This window comes from Coenobita brevimanus, chromosome 76 (assembly GCF_032717465.1).
Source record: "Coenobita brevimanus isolate Jiangsu-jjx chromosome 76, ASM3271746v2, whole genome shotgun sequence".
In the NCBI taxonomy this organism is placed as follows: Eukaryota; Metazoa; Arthropoda; class Malacostraca; order Decapoda; family Coenobitidae; genus Coenobita; species Coenobita brevimanus.
In genome coordinates this window covers 13,463,243-13,479,640 of record NC_137029.1, presented here as the reverse complement: position 1 = coordinate 13,479,640, position 16,398 = coordinate 13,463,243, and the positions used below count along the sequence as shown (strand labels likewise).

General features: G+C 41.4%; 1 protein-coding gene across 1 annotated transcript in view; it reads left to right on the top strand.

Annotated features, from left to right (window-relative positions):
* Positions 1-16,026, top strand: part of LOC145408174 (cubilin-like) — a 69,672-nt gene extending 53,646 nt beyond the window's left edge. Inside the window, exons 8-14 of the mRNA XM_080278926.1 lie at positions 228-349; positions 2,321-2,432; positions 4,871-4,977; positions 7,695-7,829; positions 8,479-8,621; positions 10,878-11,010; positions 15,872-16,026. Coding sequence (XP_080135052.1) covers positions 228-349; positions 2,321-2,432; positions 4,871-4,977; positions 7,695-7,829; positions 8,479-8,621; positions 10,878-11,010; positions 15,872-16,026 — 907 coding nt within the window. The remainder of the gene's footprint in view (positions 1-227; positions 350-2,320; positions 2,433-4,870; positions 4,978-7,694; positions 7,830-8,478; positions 8,622-10,877; positions 11,011-15,871) is intronic.
* The last annotated feature ends 372 nt before the right edge of the window (positions 16,027-16,398 follow it).

Here is a 16,398-nt window from a genome sequence, read left to right as displayed (position 1 = left end):
AAATTTTCTTAGGGTCCAACCCAAGACAGAAGCAGAAAATTTCATAAAATGCCTTGTCAGTGTATTAATTATTAAAGTAAAATTGTTCTATACTAAGTAATTTCTTTGAAAGAAAAAAAAATCTTTGTAATCTTGTAAGATGTTAGTTTCTAATGCTTCTTTAATTAAGATAAGGAGACATGTTGAGAATGACCCTCTCCCGTAAACCAATGCCTTCCTCGGCACAGACTGGACCTGCTGGAGTTTGAGCTGCAGCCTCCTGAATTCGGCAACTGTGACCAGGACCAGTTCATGGTGCGCGCCAACGAGCCCGTCCCTGTCCTGTGTGGCAACAATTCCGGCCAGCACTGTACGTACTTCTTTCTTTCTTCCTTCCTTTTTTTTTTTTTTCTTTTCGTGAGGTGTATAGTGGGAAGAGAAGAGGCTTGCTCGAGAGGATAATGTGTGTGAACAGGAAATACTGTTAGAGTAAAGTTGTTTGGCGTGGGTTACTTGTTATTAGCGTTTGGGTTCCACCCCCACCACTCCGTCCACCCACCACCACCTTATTCTCTCTTATTGTATCGCCTGTGACATCAGTGACTGTTTTCATCATAAACCTAATTTAGTTTCATATTATCTCTCTAGAAGCTCTCATCTCCTCCGACAACCATGATATAATATTAGGAGGCAAAGATCTATTATTACCATTGAAGAACGTGTCGTTCCTGCTCTTTTTTACGTAATCCATATTACCAACAGACGAATTTTCTTTCAGTATAGGGTAGACGTTAGAGTGTGAGGGAGTTCATTAAATATGTTCATAATTATTTGAAAACTCTGTCCGAAGTTGAATGATTTGTATTGTGGTATTAAGAAAAAATTATACAGGATGCCAGTGCACTGAAGGACAAAGTGTCTAGCCTTACTGGTTTAACCCTACCGTGGAAGTCATATTGGCTATTCTTTTCAGCTTCTTAAAGAGAATCCGACTGAGACAGTGTAATTTTTTTGCATGGGTTGCATACATGGGATTTGTACAGGCTAACTTTACACATAGGATTCCCTGCTAAAATCATGAAAGTTGGGTGGAAATTACTAGTCAACTTGCCATACATGGTAGGTCTGCTGGTGTCTATGACATATTCTAAAATATACTGTCACATTAATCGGTCATCATCATCAGCAGCAGCATCACAACCGTATTTCCTAGAATTTTAACGAGGTTAATGAAAAGAAGAAAAAATAAATAGCAAAATCTATCATCAGAGGAATCATTGAAATGGGTGATACATTCATTTACCATTTAATTTTACAGAATTCACAACTCCGTCCCGCAGACGATATCATACACACTAACGATCTTTACTGATTAATTCACGTTTGTAACACTTAAAGAATTACTCATTCCTTAGTTCAAATGGAGGGCAATCTTTTTCTTGTGTCTCCATACATACTCAATCCACCCCCCTCTGTTCATCATACCTTTGGTTCCTCATCGTCCACGCCTCGCACTCTTGCTCATTGTCATTATATCAGGTCATCTACAGGGCCTTCCACGGCTGTCCATACCTTTCGGTTCAAGCAAACATACCAAATATACCTTCTTCACAACCCTAGTGATTTTTCATTCCACAATACCAATTAAGCACACGCTCTCTCTTCTTTTATCTATACAGTTGCTCAGTCATATCTTTTAGGATTTCAGTATATCTGTGGAATCTACGCAACCAAAATATATTTAGGGTCAAGCTGACGCGGTAGCTAAGGTCATTGTCCATAATAACCCCAGAGGACTTGAGTTCGAATCTCTGGGTTGGTGGAAATTCTACTCAACCTCAAGTAGACCCTGGACTCACCCGGTATGCCTGGACGAGTCGGTGGGGAGAAGGGTGTGCCTCCCTCAATAATGCCTTCCGTCGTGGGCTCTGTCTATGACGCCATAGGTAGAGGGACGTTGCCGCTGCGGCCATTTTGGAATGCACAGAAAGCTCAATCCTCAGTGTGTATAGGATCCAGCATCTTTCCTCTTCCTTCGTGATGTCTTGTGGCTCATGGATATAAACATTTAAACCTTAAACAGTCGTGTTTCCACTTTTCTCATATTTGTTTTTCATATTAATATCATACCAACGTCTCATACTTAGAATATAAGTTAATGTGGGTAAAGCACACGTTCATGCAGCGATTTAGCACTATATGTGGTAAAACTGGTTTTGTTTTGGTATTAAATATAGTTTTCCTAGTGTTTTTAAGTTATTTCAATTTATCTGCCAAGCGTCCACCAGTGGGTAGATAATAGTTAATCCCCTGCTGATGTGAGTCGTGGTGTTGTTTGCAGTGTACGTTGAGGTGGGTGGTCGCGCCAGCACCAGTCTGCACATCCTACAATCACCCATCCTGCCCAAACCTGTGGGTCACATCACAGATCCCATCACCGGACACAGCACACCGTGAGTACCGACACATTAATTACACATTCCCTACATCATAATGAAACACCGCTATCGTCATCACACTTATCTAACCCATCACCATAAGATATTTCTGAAACCTGGACACTGAATAACGGTGCGTGTTTTATCATGACGTAACAATGCACAGCAGAGCAGACCAACAATACTGAAGTATTATCGTGCCTGTATTTCCCCTCATTATGGTTCGGAACATCACTAAGCAAAACTTTCCATTAATGTCCATTCATTTTTGACAGTGTTTAACAAGGGTCCGTAAATGAATACCGCTGAAGTTTAGGAAGAAAAATATTATTGCAGCCAGGCACTAATCTAACGGCCAATATTGTGAACACAGAAAATCAAAAGTAAGACAGACTACGAAAATTCTCATCCCTTGGTTCCAGAAATTAATACTCGGTTCTTCAACAGTCGGCAGTTTACTTGCCACATTCCCTGCAAAAGATACAGACAAGTATTGTGTTAATTTTAAGGTTTGACTAAGAACACCTACAGCCTGTATCTGAACAATAGGTACTTCATCCATCATGTTTGGAGGAGAGTTTCTAAGTTATCGATGCAAAGTAAAAGTAACAATCAAGCGAACATGCAAGGAGGAAAAAACAGATAAATTAGAATAAAGAGCGATGAACAAAACAAATAACGAATGCTGATCAATGCAGTAGTTTTCTCCTTTGACGGGTTCTGGTAATAATAAGAAGAAACAACGAACATTTACCTACATTTAGTTACACTGCCACACTAAAACGACTTTTTCCATTTCATTCTTGTCACTGAGAGAAGATATTTTTAAGATACAAGGGATGGGGATGAATCCCATTCACCAAGGTCGATATTGATTATAGAGAGAGCATCTTTGTTTACAAATCTGTTAAAAGATTTTTTATACCACACACACACACACACACACACACACACACACACACACACACACACACACACACACACACACACACACACACACACACACACACTAAACTACCACTACTACTGATGATAATACCTTAATCCCTTTCTGAGGCTCGGGTGGGCAAGTAAGTCTGCATCATAGCAACGCACGGTATAGCGTTGTTTATGTTGATGTGCTGCTGTACATCACCACACTCCTTCCCTAGCCCATATTTTACTGTGAATCAAGGTCAAGGGAATATTCGGCAAATATCTACGGCATTTACTTCCTATATTTCACGCCATCATCTACCTCCACGCCATTCTTACTCAACATTGAATTAACTGGTGTTTGGACTGAATTACAAAAATGTGAATAATGGAACGTGAATATAGTGATTCTAAAAATTTACTTTGTTTATTCAGAGGGCTGGGCTACCACGATTTTTATACTTATTTATGCCCTAATTGGATCGGAAACACACATAAATAAACACATTACACATGGCAATTCCTTTCCTCCTGAGAATATCGGATATTTATTGCAGCTGATAAGACAAATTAGTATATGTTAAAAAATTTGCTCTCTGTAAAATTCATCAGCTATGTTAGGACACGCATTTACAGGAAGTTTAAAAATTACAGACCGTATGGCAGTAAACACAAGATAATTTAAACGTTCAACAGGACAACGTTAATCAAGGCTACATGCCGTGAGGACTGGTTCAGGAATATCAGTTTCGAGAAATGAATAATCGCATCATGAACTGTAAACTTGAGCTGCTTTCAATTTCCACGGATTATACAGATAATACTTTATTTATGAAATATTTATTTTAATCCTACGAAGAAATGAAGTGAGGAGAGGTGAAATACTCGTTTATATTTACTCTTCTGCATACAGGAGTACAATTTCATTACAGTATATTTTTACATCTTAATAAATAATGACCTTGTCCTCTTTCTCAAGCCAAGGTTTGCTCAGTATCCAGGAAAGTTAGCGTATTACAGCCCATGGATCACTGCACAATGGTATGCTGTTAGAGGGTACATCGCGCTATCCTCTGCCTACCGTTCAAAGTCGGGCAGCTCATAGGTCCAACTTAGGGGTTCCCCAGTTTGTTAACATTTAAAAAAATGACTTTTTTTTTTTCCGTATCATGAACCCTAGCGCGTTAAGCAGGAAGCTGCTTGCAGTTAAAAAACAAGCTGACACGAACTCTTCCTGTTCATACGAGTGTTGTCCAGTAGCTATCTCAGCGATTTTGTTGATAGATCTAGATATAATCATTTCCATTTATCGTCAGTCTTCAGCCCTCAGTCCTCAGGTTTCCCAGTGGGGAGTACAGTCAGCTGGCGTTAATCAGAGTTAACTAGGTAAGTCGTCCCCCGAGGTTGAAGAGTTAAAGTGAATTTAGCATTAGTAATTTTCGTTAATATTCTTGTACTTTTAGCGACATTCTAACGCATCCTGAAAGGAAATTGATACGTATTTCCGACCTTCTGTTGTATCACTGTGCTCTCCCCAGGCTGGAATGGAAGTACGAGATCCCTGACGCCCGTAGGTGGAAGATAAGAGTGAACCAGATCCCCTGCGACTGTTCCTACGACCATTTAAAGACGGCTACTCCCAGAGGTATAGTCAAGCCAGTGGTTCATTAAAGTAATACAGAAACTAATGTTCCGGTGTCCTTAAAAATCGGCTGTTTTGTGGCATTGCGAATCTGTAAGTAGCCTACTTAACTATTGTATTGTCTTCTAAGGCTGTCTGGTATCAGGTGTCTAATGCCACTAATTTGCTAGCTTTTTTTTTTTTTTTTTTGGTACACCCGTGCTCGTGATGCTAGACTGGGAATTTTGTTCTGAGTGATGAGCGCTCGCGCATTTGAGTTAGTATGTTTATTAATCTTGTCTGTTTGTGTGTTAACTAAATAACTAAAACAGTTTTATATCCGATCACCCACGGGGTTGACAAATTGTTTTATAGACCACTGGGTCAAAGATCATGGTCACTTGCTAAGGTCAACATATCTGTAAACAGTTGTTAATCAGTATAACCTAAACTTTGAAAAAAAAAAAATCAAGTTAAAACAAGGATAAAGAGCTACAATTTTGAGAAGACTTGGTCAAAAGTCAAGGTCACAGGGAAAGGTTAAATGTTAAGGTCACTGACCAAGTCAATTCAAGCAGTTTTAATCTGAACTGAACTAAACATGGTGGTAAGGTAAAGGGTTAGGAAAGAATGAAGTAATTTGATTTTGAGGGTAGCTTGCCGAAGGCCAAGGTCACAGGGCAGTGTCAGACATTTGGTCCTTAGAGCAGCTGGTATTGCACGGTGGATTTTTTTTTTTTTTTACCTACGACTTGAGTGGTGACAACTTTTGTATTACTCAGGTTACACTGACGGGTATAGTTGTGGCCAGTGGTATACGAGTAAATTGAATAAACTTGTTTACCGGCAACAAAAGTTAGATAAAGAAAAAGAAAGAACTAAGGCAGAGGAGGCAAAACAGAGGTAACACAAAGAACAGGTAAAGGTAAGATGTAGGTATAATAAAGATAAGCAGAGGGCAATAAATGGAATGATGCTGTAAAGATGGCCTGGAATGTAGGCCACGACACAACCACAAGCTGTTTATATCTTTATTACTTTATTGACACCTTCCCAGTTATACAGCTCATTTCATTTATGTCCCATCACTGTCGGTGCTTTTGTTTTAATGGCAAAGGGATCAGCTGAATGTGGCAGAATTTCCCTATGAAATCTGTTATGTTTTTGCATTTAATCGAAAATAAATGTGTGATATTCAGCAACAACAGACGTTCTTGTCTTTGTTTTTGCTATTTACTATCGCCAAGGTGCTGGAGAGGGGCATCGTCATGTGGTGGCACTGATATAAGTGGGCGGTGGAGCTGTCTGGGTATGAAAACATCCTTCAACTCTCCCTATCCCCCATTATGCATTATGGCAAATGCTCAGACGAAGTTGCGTCCATGGTGCCACCTCTCCATGCTTTCCCTCGTGCTACACAGGCATCTGGTAGCGCTCATGACTTGAATGTTACTCAGCCATGTTGCTGAACTTCTGCCTATCAGAATTCTTTCATTCCTCGAACTGCATCTCGCTGGAACTCGTTTTCCCAGAGTTGTTTCCCTCCAAATTTCAACCCACAGTCTAACTGTTAGAGATATTTTATGAACAGAGGACACCAGTAATCTGGTGTATGGATTTTTTTTTTTTATTCATTTGTTTTTCCTTCCTCCGTTCTGTTATTTAAAAAAAAAAAACGAGAACAGTGGACCACAGGAGGATGGCAGCCTTACTACTACTACTACCACCACCACCACCACTACTACTACTACTACTACTACTACTACTACTACTACTACTACTACTACCACCACCACCACCACCACCACCACCACTACTACTACTACTACTACTACCACCACCACCACCACTACTACTACTACTACTACCACCATCACCACCACCACCATCACTGCGAGACGATTTAACTGTATTATGGAGGATCTCTTGAACATTAGATTAAAGTTATCTCTCTTGTCCTCTTCACTTCCATGACCTCTTCGTTTTAATTTCTAGCTATTCCCAAACGATTTTACATAGATTACGGAATAATTCTCAGAACCAAAGGGTTATCACACACACACACACACACACACACACACACACACACACACACACACACACACACACACACACACACACACACACACACACACACACACACACACACACACACCGTATTCCAGTTATAAGACATTAACTGTTACCATGATATGTACACAGGGGACAGCTGGGGTATGGGCTTACACACACACACACACACACACACACACACACACACACACACACACACACACGCACACACACACACATTATCTGTTGCGCGTAGGAGAACTGCTGGGCCTCGGGAAAGTATTGTGTACCCTGTTCTCAAGTGAATAATTAAACATCATAATATTATACATACCCGTGAGCTTGCCACGTGGTCTTAGTACCGATTAAGTGCTTCAGAATCCTTAGTACCAAACCCTCGTATACCTAAAGGAATTATGCATGAGTTTTATTTTGTCCTTATTATCCCATGTTTGCTCATCATTGTTTTTTTACTAACACTTTTTCAACTTGGTGTGATTCGTCTACTTCTTCATCAGTTCCCTTCAAACTTGACCCACTTATTCCTTGGCCAAATACTGACAAACACCTTTTTTATCTATATATGGAATTTATAATGTACTGTAGCTGTTGAGACTATCCTGAATTATACTAGAAATATTGGCAGCCATTAATCACAACCCCATCAGCTTTTTTTTTTTTCCCTCCAGCTCCCACGGGTTGCCTACAGTACCACGTCGGAGTGAGAGAGACAGTCAGCAGCTTCAACTTCCAGGGCAGCAAACTGGACTGGGACCCCTGTTGGAATGGCAATGAGACGGACTGTGGGAGGCGACGCTGGACGGGTGGGTGGGGGACATGGAAAGAGAGAGAGAGAGAGAGAGAGAGAGAGAGAGAGAGAGAGAGAGAGAGAGAGACTTAGAGAAGGGTAAGAAAGAGGGGAATGTGAAAGATGAAGGAGAGGGAATAGAGACAGAGGAGAGCTTTTATTTCAGCCTATTTCAGTCATCACCTCCACTTTTTAATCATTGTGTTTCTGCAAAGCATGTTGTTGTCTTCTGAAGGATAAAGTTATTCAGTAATTCTAAGTCAAAATGTTTTTATGACAATGTTAATTTTTTCTTAATTTCGTAGTTATAGTACGTTAACTATCATCAGATACTTCCGGTTAAGTTGGAGTGTTGGATCCGAGAGTTTCCATCTTCATTATCAGTTGTGAATGTTCATACTTTAATAATGGAACGAGTGATTCTATGACTGAATGGTTGTAGCACATAGATTGGAATAAATGAAGGTATTCATAATCTGTAACATCCTATAAACTACGAAAGTAAGAAGAATTAGACACTTATGATAGATACACGTTATCCTATAATTACTGAATGACTACATCCTCTAGAGGACGGCATGCTTTACAGAAACACACTGTATATTTCGACCACATAATGTGCCCAATAAATAACCACATGAAATACTGGTTTGCCGTGCCCACAGGTCACCTAAATGGCCTGGACTACCACGTGTGTGTGCGCGCCATGGAGGGCTACTGTGGCATCATGTACACACCCACGGGACCAGAGTCATTCCTCCTCACGGGACGCACCGACAGCAACATCACTGAACACCGGGAAAACCTGGTCTGTTATGGGGTCTTATGCTGGATGGCATAAGGGGCACCGTAACACCTTTTCCTTTGTTATATATTTTGCATACTGTATTTTAAATGTCACTAGTATATTATTCATGTCGTTTTAATATCAACATACTTTACATAAATACGATCCAAGAGAATACTGAGTCATAGTGTGCAGAATAAATCACCTAGGAAGAGGTGTCACCAAACCTCTGAAACCACTAAGAATACATCCCCTAGTCCCAAGCAATCGGTTGGGTTCTAACTTTCGATTGACGATAGAAATCTTAGCTGTTTCATGCATGTTTCTTCTACGTGTTTTCATTCATTATATTGGCATTTCACCAAAGTAGTATCCACGTACCCACTAAAGACGTTGGAAATCTTAACTATCCTAATATTGCCGTAAGCTGATTTTGTTCATTTCAGGAGTGGGCTCTCGTTGTTTAAGAGTTAAGAATGAGAAAAACAATCCCAGCCTTTCATCCAACTAGCTTGTTCATTAATACTAATACAAACGACTACTAAAAATTGCTCAACAAATGATATAGTCAGAAAGGCCATTCACCCATCGAATACCCCACCTGACAAATACATTCCCTACTCAGCCATAATCCTCACCCATTTTGTATACAATAATAGTTGATCAGTTGAGTCTTCAGCAAAGTTTTCCATCCTTGCCTCATCTTTCCAATCGCCAGATTTACCTTATCGTCTATCTTTTTCACCCCGCTAAATACCATCTTCATTAAACGAGTATAACTTGATTTTTCAATATGTTTTTATGGTTCCTAACTGTGATGGAAACCAATTTGTGATTGTTCTGCGTCTTTCTTTTTCTTCTTTCTTTCACCCAAACACTCTTCAGTTTCGAACAATTCCTTCATCTCTTCATCCCTTCAGTCTTAATGCAGTTGTTACCTGGGCAAATACCCGAAAACCCTTTTCATTCTTCGAATTAGGTCTTCCACAGGGCTTCATAGGGACACACATATTTTGGGGGTCTTGTGTTCTTGTATGTTCATTAATCATTATGGTATTATCTACCTAGATGTCTTCTTTCCATAAGTCAATATCCTATAGCAGTGTAGAGAGCATCTTGCATTCCCTCGGAAATGTTGGTAATCTTTAATCCAACTACTTTCCCTCTTTTGGAGCCTCGATATTACTCATATCATCTTGCTTTGTTCTCACTTCTAAATCCCTCGTTTTAATGGTCCACATATATTTTCTGTCGGTTCCAACTCTTTCCTAATTTTCAGCAATCAATATGACCCTATTTTCCTAATTTTTTGGCAGTTCTCGCCTCCCTTTTATTTTTTACATAATTTCCAACCTCTCCCCCTTTTTACAGGCTTTCTATTTTTCACCGTTATACCTCTCCCTTGTTCATTCTAACTTCTTCCACAGTTTTCATTACATTATACTTCAGCATAATTTCCAACCCTTTTGTAATTCCAGCTCCATTATCTTTTCTATTTTTTGCCCTTTCCATATACCTTTTCATTTCTTGGTTGGCTATCATTACTTTTCAGCGTCATTTCCAACACTTTCCCAGCCAACATTTTTCCCTCTTTTCCCCCCTTTACGAGCCCTCCTCTCTCTTTTCTCCTTTTTTACGATCACCATCTCTCCATTACTTTCTCTTCTATGAACTCCTCTATAATTTTCCCTCCACCTACAACCTTTTATATCTTTTCTTCCTTCATCGGCTCCTTCTCTCCTTCACTTTGTCTCTTCTTTCCCTCCTTTTACTACCCCCTCTCCATTTCCTTCTTACGAACCCCATCTCCTTCCCCACCTTTCACGACCCCCTTCTCTCCCTTTCCCTCGCTTACGGTCGCTCTCCATTCTCCTCATTTCCCCTTCTTACCACCCATGTCTCCTTATTTATTTTTTATTTTTTTAAGACCCTTCCCCTCTTTTTCCCCCTCTTACCGTCCTCTCTCTCTCTCTCTCTCTCTCTCTCTCTCTCTCTCTCTCTCTCGTTATTGCTCCTTCTTACAGCCTCCTCTCACTTTTCCCCTCTCTGACGACCACCTCATTCATTAGTACACATTTTAACGACCCATTCACCCTTATTCTCACCTCTTACAACTCTTTCTCTCATTACTGCTCCTTCTTACGACCACACCTCTCTCTTTTTCCCCTCTCTTACGATCTCCTCTCTCCTTACAACCTCCGCTTACTACCCCTCCTCTCATCTCTGTCCCCTCTCACGACCCTCTCTTTCTCCTCTCACGACCCCCTCTTCCCCCAGTACGGGTCGAAGGGGTGCCAGTCGGACTACGTGGTGGTGGCCAAGAGTCGTACCCCCGGCGACAACGACCCATGGAGCCACGACCGCTTCTGTGGCTCGGCACTAGGCAACTACGTCCAGGGACCCATTGTCAGTGAGTCCACGCGGAATACCCATAGTAAAAATATCCATCTTTAGAATATTTATCATGCCTGTTTCAGTAAGTCTGGTTCTCTCTCTCTCTCTCTCTCTCTCTCTCTCTCTCTCTCTCTCTCTCTCTGTATGTGTGTGTGTGTGTGTGTGTGTGTGTGTGTGTGTGTGAAGTTTGAAATGTAATGGCTATGCGTGTGCGTATGAAAGTCTGTATATTATGTCATCGGCTGAACAGACAGGGTGCAAACACATGCCAGCATATGAAGGAACATACTACAGCACCCACGACGTACGCTTCAACTCTACATTCGGGGCTCACGTAGCACGAGATGAATACTCAAAACACCCAGCTACTGCAGTCCCAGTGCACAGAAAGGGATTTAAGTAACACTTCTTAAGATTTGATGAATACTTAGAGGAAAGGTCGGACCATCCACGACGGGCACATGCCGAGTAAAGATTTCTGAATATCTGCTAAATTTATATAATTGTTGAACAAACCTGGGTGGGTAGTCGAGTCCTTCATTGTGCCCTCTGTAGAATGTTCATCAAGCTATCATCAGAAAAATACGTAGTTTGAGCTTTCCAAAATATTTATTATGCTGTCATTAAGATACTGATTAACTTCCTATTAAGTTGTCATCATCGGTAAATAGGGTTCGTAGTTTTTGTTATCCACAATATCTATATCATCATCCTTATAAATGTAACTTTTGTCGCACACAGTATCTGTCGCATCAGTACCAGTTAACACTTACATTCCACAATCCAGAATATTTATTGTCTTCATCGGTAAATACATAGTTTCTGTCTCTGACGAAAATTTCATCTGATCCGTCATAAGTACAGTAAATATACCGTATAGATTTTGTCATCCACATTACCTATCACGCCCTCTTCATTTATACCTACCACACCTCCACCGCGTGGAATAGCCACCATACCACCATCTGTATGTACGTAGTTTGTATTATGTCATCAGCAGTAAGCCACCTTGAATATCTGTTGGCTCATCCCCAAACAGCCCTCTGCATATAAACACGTCCTCGAAATGCCCGAGTCTTGTTCTTTAATGTGTCGTCTCTCTCTTATTGACCACGTAAGCGGCAACTATCTTATCCGTGCTTGGAAAAAATGCATAATTTTAGAGGGACAAGAAGTGCACATATCGGCAGGTCTCACCAAAGCTGCAGTCATGGGGATGTGTGGCAGGTTTTTGTGAGGTTCATAATCCATTCACCTAGAATAATAATTTTGTCATTGTCAGAGTAAATGAGAAGCTTCAGTGCCTGCGAAAAGCATTTTGAATTGTGATGTTTTATGGACATGAAAACAACAACAATAATAATAACACTATTCATAATAATGATAATAAATTATTATTATTATTATTATTATTATTATTATTATTATTATTCCATCCATCCATCATCCATCACCCACTCCTATGTCGCCCCCTGAGGAGCGTAGGAGCCCGGGACTAGGCAAGTTGGTCCTCATTTAAGATGAGAGTAACCAGCCTCACTCATCCCTGGGTGGCATTACGTGAGCAATAAACCCCAACCACCCCATGGATATAAACCTTCACCGGCTCAATCCGATTGGAGCATTAAACCCCCAGGCGCCGTAATTCGGTTATATGGTTACCACCCAGCGTAGCAAATGGTTTCCTGGTGTACAGGAAACCATTTGACTTGTCACTCAGTGTAGAGTTACCCATAGGCAGAAGGAAGAGGAAAGAATGAAGGAAAGAAAGACAGAAGCAAGAGTGTACAGTCACCCGTAAGCAGAAGAAAGAGGCAAGAGTGAAGGAAAGAAAGGCAGAAGAGAGAGGATGGAAGAGAGGAAAGGGCAGACACTCAAAGCAGCACTACATCGAGTGAATGGATGGTGAGCGCCCCCACCTATCACTTAGTGTCCCCACCTACCACTTATTATTATTATTATTATTATTATTATTATTATTATTATTATTGATATTATTTTTATTATTATCATTATTATTGGTATTATTATTATTATTATTATTATTATTATTATTTAAAAGAATTTGAGCACAGGAAGAAATGGCAGTATTTTGAAATGGATACTGAGACAGAATACATGAGTGTTTGTGGAGAAGTAAAACTCAGACGACCATGCCATAAAGAGAGGAAGAAAAATAGAAAGTGGGGAGTGGCAGTCAAGATAATCCATCCACTTGATGGAGCCACTCAGGGTCTCTCGGGCCCATATGTAGCTGTGATTATTTAAGGGATGGTAATCATATCAGAGCACAGGATATACCAGTTCCTGTGTCTCTTACTTAGACCGGTGCCTCATTAAAAAGAATGTATATGTACGAGGTAAATAGTATTTGGACTGTAGAAAAATAAAATCATGATTGAGCCCTGGAGACAGACTTAGTTGTCAAGCGGGTTCTGTTTAGACTTTGAGAAGGCGCAGGCACAAGTTTTATTGCTGTTAATTGAGGGTGTACCTGACGTCCCATTCCCCCACCCCTCATCCCCCACTTCCCTCCTCTCTCTAATACATCAACCCTCACCCTCCTGCTCTCATTCAGTTTTAGAACATGTGAGCTAAGAATAGCTTGCCCGGTCTGAATCATATGTTGCAGACAATACCCCCATGGGCAAGCTACCTTGATGGACGAAGATTAGATGATGGGAGGAGTGATGATGATGTGGGCATCAGTTTAAAGAATCAGCTAATGCTCTCTTAGGAGAGATTATCTGTGATAAGGATAAAGGGTTGTACAGGTCCAGGAGGCCGCATAAGGCTTCGGCTTTCAGACATCGGCAGGTCAAGCGAAAAAAAAAGCATAAGGAAGTCTCGTGCGTCACAGCTCTTGGCTTCGGATGGCGCTGATGTCGTGGTGCAAAAACAACTGAAGGAAAAAAATCTAATTGTGAGGTTTGGAAATAAACTGGGTTGGCGCCAGCTGGCTGTTGGTGGCTGAAGGTGGCGAGACACGTACACAGGCTCAGCTTTAGCCTTGAGCACCCGGTGAGACGCCATAGATAAACGCAGATGAAATGATCCATTATATTGTATACCGTATATAAAAACATTACAATTCTTTATTATCAAAAGTAAACAAACATAAAGCATGATTTAACGACAGAAAATAAAACACTCCTTTCAATACAGTCATATGGGAAAATGGATCGTCTTGTACTGAGACGGTTGGAATCATGGTAACGTTAACAGCATCCTATGATCCTCCAGTTCCTGCACACACACACACACACACACACACACACACACACACACACACACACACACACACACACACACACACACACACACACACACACACACACACACACACACATCACCATCATCATCATCATCATCATCACGTCAAGGCGGCTGGCTTATACTTACTCTCCTTACCCTAATCCCTCACCTTGCTCTCTTTCTCCATCATATGCTCTCCTCATACCTCCCTCAAACTCCTTCAGCTAGGTGAGGTATTATTTATATCTACTGATTACATACCGTCTTATTATTTTTCCTTCAGTTTGTGGGGGATGTTTGGCAGAGAAGGAGTTATGGAGAGCTCTGTCTGACCCTTCCAGTTCAAAAAATCGTTTCTAAGCTAAATAATATCCTGTTGACATACTGTAATTAAAGCATATACATTTAGATGGAAAAGTTTGGTTATTATTCCACTGCATCTCCTTCAGAAATAGAGCCACGTCCTTGGGCCTTGGTTTTCCTCCCTGACGCATCATATCAATAATTATCTTTGAGCAGAGAGACACACCAAACTTCTCTCAGTTTAGGAATATCAGCCTGTAGAAGAAAGTGACAAGCAGAAGAAGTGAAATATCAGGTGAACATTTGTCCCTAATTGTACATCATCGGACTGAAATGGTGAATACTCAGTTTTATCCACACTATTTTGACATATTCTTTCCCATCTGAGTAGAGTGGCCTGACCTTCTAATCTCTCTCTCTCTCTCTCTCTCTCTCTCTCTCTCTCTCTCTCCTTCATCTAAGTCTCTCCTGTCTCTGCAGCTCTCCTTTCTCTCTCCTTCCACCTTGTCTTATCGTCGTCTTCACTGCTACTCCACCTGTCCTTCCTTCTAATATATATATCCCTCCATCCTACCTTCCTCCACTATTCCTTCATCTCTCTGCTATCAGCCTCATCCTCGTTTCCCCCCATTAGCTGCGACTTTACACTAATGCACATCACTCTGTTGCTTCTTTTCTGTCCCTAATTCTTTCACCACATCCCATGCCTCCCTCCTGCAGTCTACTCTCTCCCTCTAGCAATCCACCTTCAATTTCTTCCTCTATCTCTTCACTTCCAGCTTTTTTTCATGTATACCCCAACAAGCTTTTCTCTCCTCTAGAAATCGCTCCCTCCATCCAGTCTGCCACCATTTCTCCTTCTCCCCATCACCAACCTCTACCTTGTCACCCCCCTGCCATACTTCTGTCCTTCTTCCCTCCAACCCTCTATCCTCCCTCCCTCCTGCATTCCTCCCTCCCCCTTCCTTCCTCCTTCCGTCATCCAGCCATCCGTCCATCTTTCCTCGTTCCATCATTCATCCATCCATCCTTCGTGCTACATATTTCCTTCCTTCCTCCCTCCTCAATCCCTCCATGCTTCCTTCCTCCTCTGTCCATCGTTTCTCCTCCATCTCTCCATCCTTCTTTCCTCCTAGGTACCTATAGCATTCTTCCCCCAACCTTCTTCCTACTTCTATCCCCCTATCTTTGCTCCATCCTCTGTCCTTCCTTTTTTCCTCCCTCTTCCATCCTTCCCCTCCCCCATCCCTCCAACCTTCTTCCCTCCTACACCTCTCCACTCCCTCCCCACCACGCCTCACCACAGTCTCCTCCCGCAGGCTACTCCACACCGTTCTACATGCAGGTGAAGACAGACGCTGATGAGTTCTCCCGTAGCCTGGATCTTGGCAACCGGGGCTTCCAGCTGGAGTACACCCAGCTGCCGTGTTCAGGGCCTTACCTCTTCAACTCCGACCAGAAGTTCAGTGGTTAGCTCCTTGTAATGTTGTGACTGGGATCTTGCACACTGTAGTTGGGATCCTGTACATTGTAACTGGAGTCTTGTACCACTGTAACTGTACCAACGCAACACCATAGACTTAGCATGATTTTGTAACATTGTAACTGAGATCCTACAGCACTAAACCAGAGTAGCTTGTACTTTGCAGCGTTATGCAGAAGAAAGTAACAGAAAACTTTAACGCTATGACGGGGACTACCTCAGTACCATAGAATTTGGTACCGTTGAAGATGAAGCCCTGAAACAATGCACCACCTTTGCTTGGATTTTGTAATGTTATAACTAGGATATTTGTAGGTCTGCAGTATAATAGAATTTTCTGACTTTTTAACCAGACTACCGTAA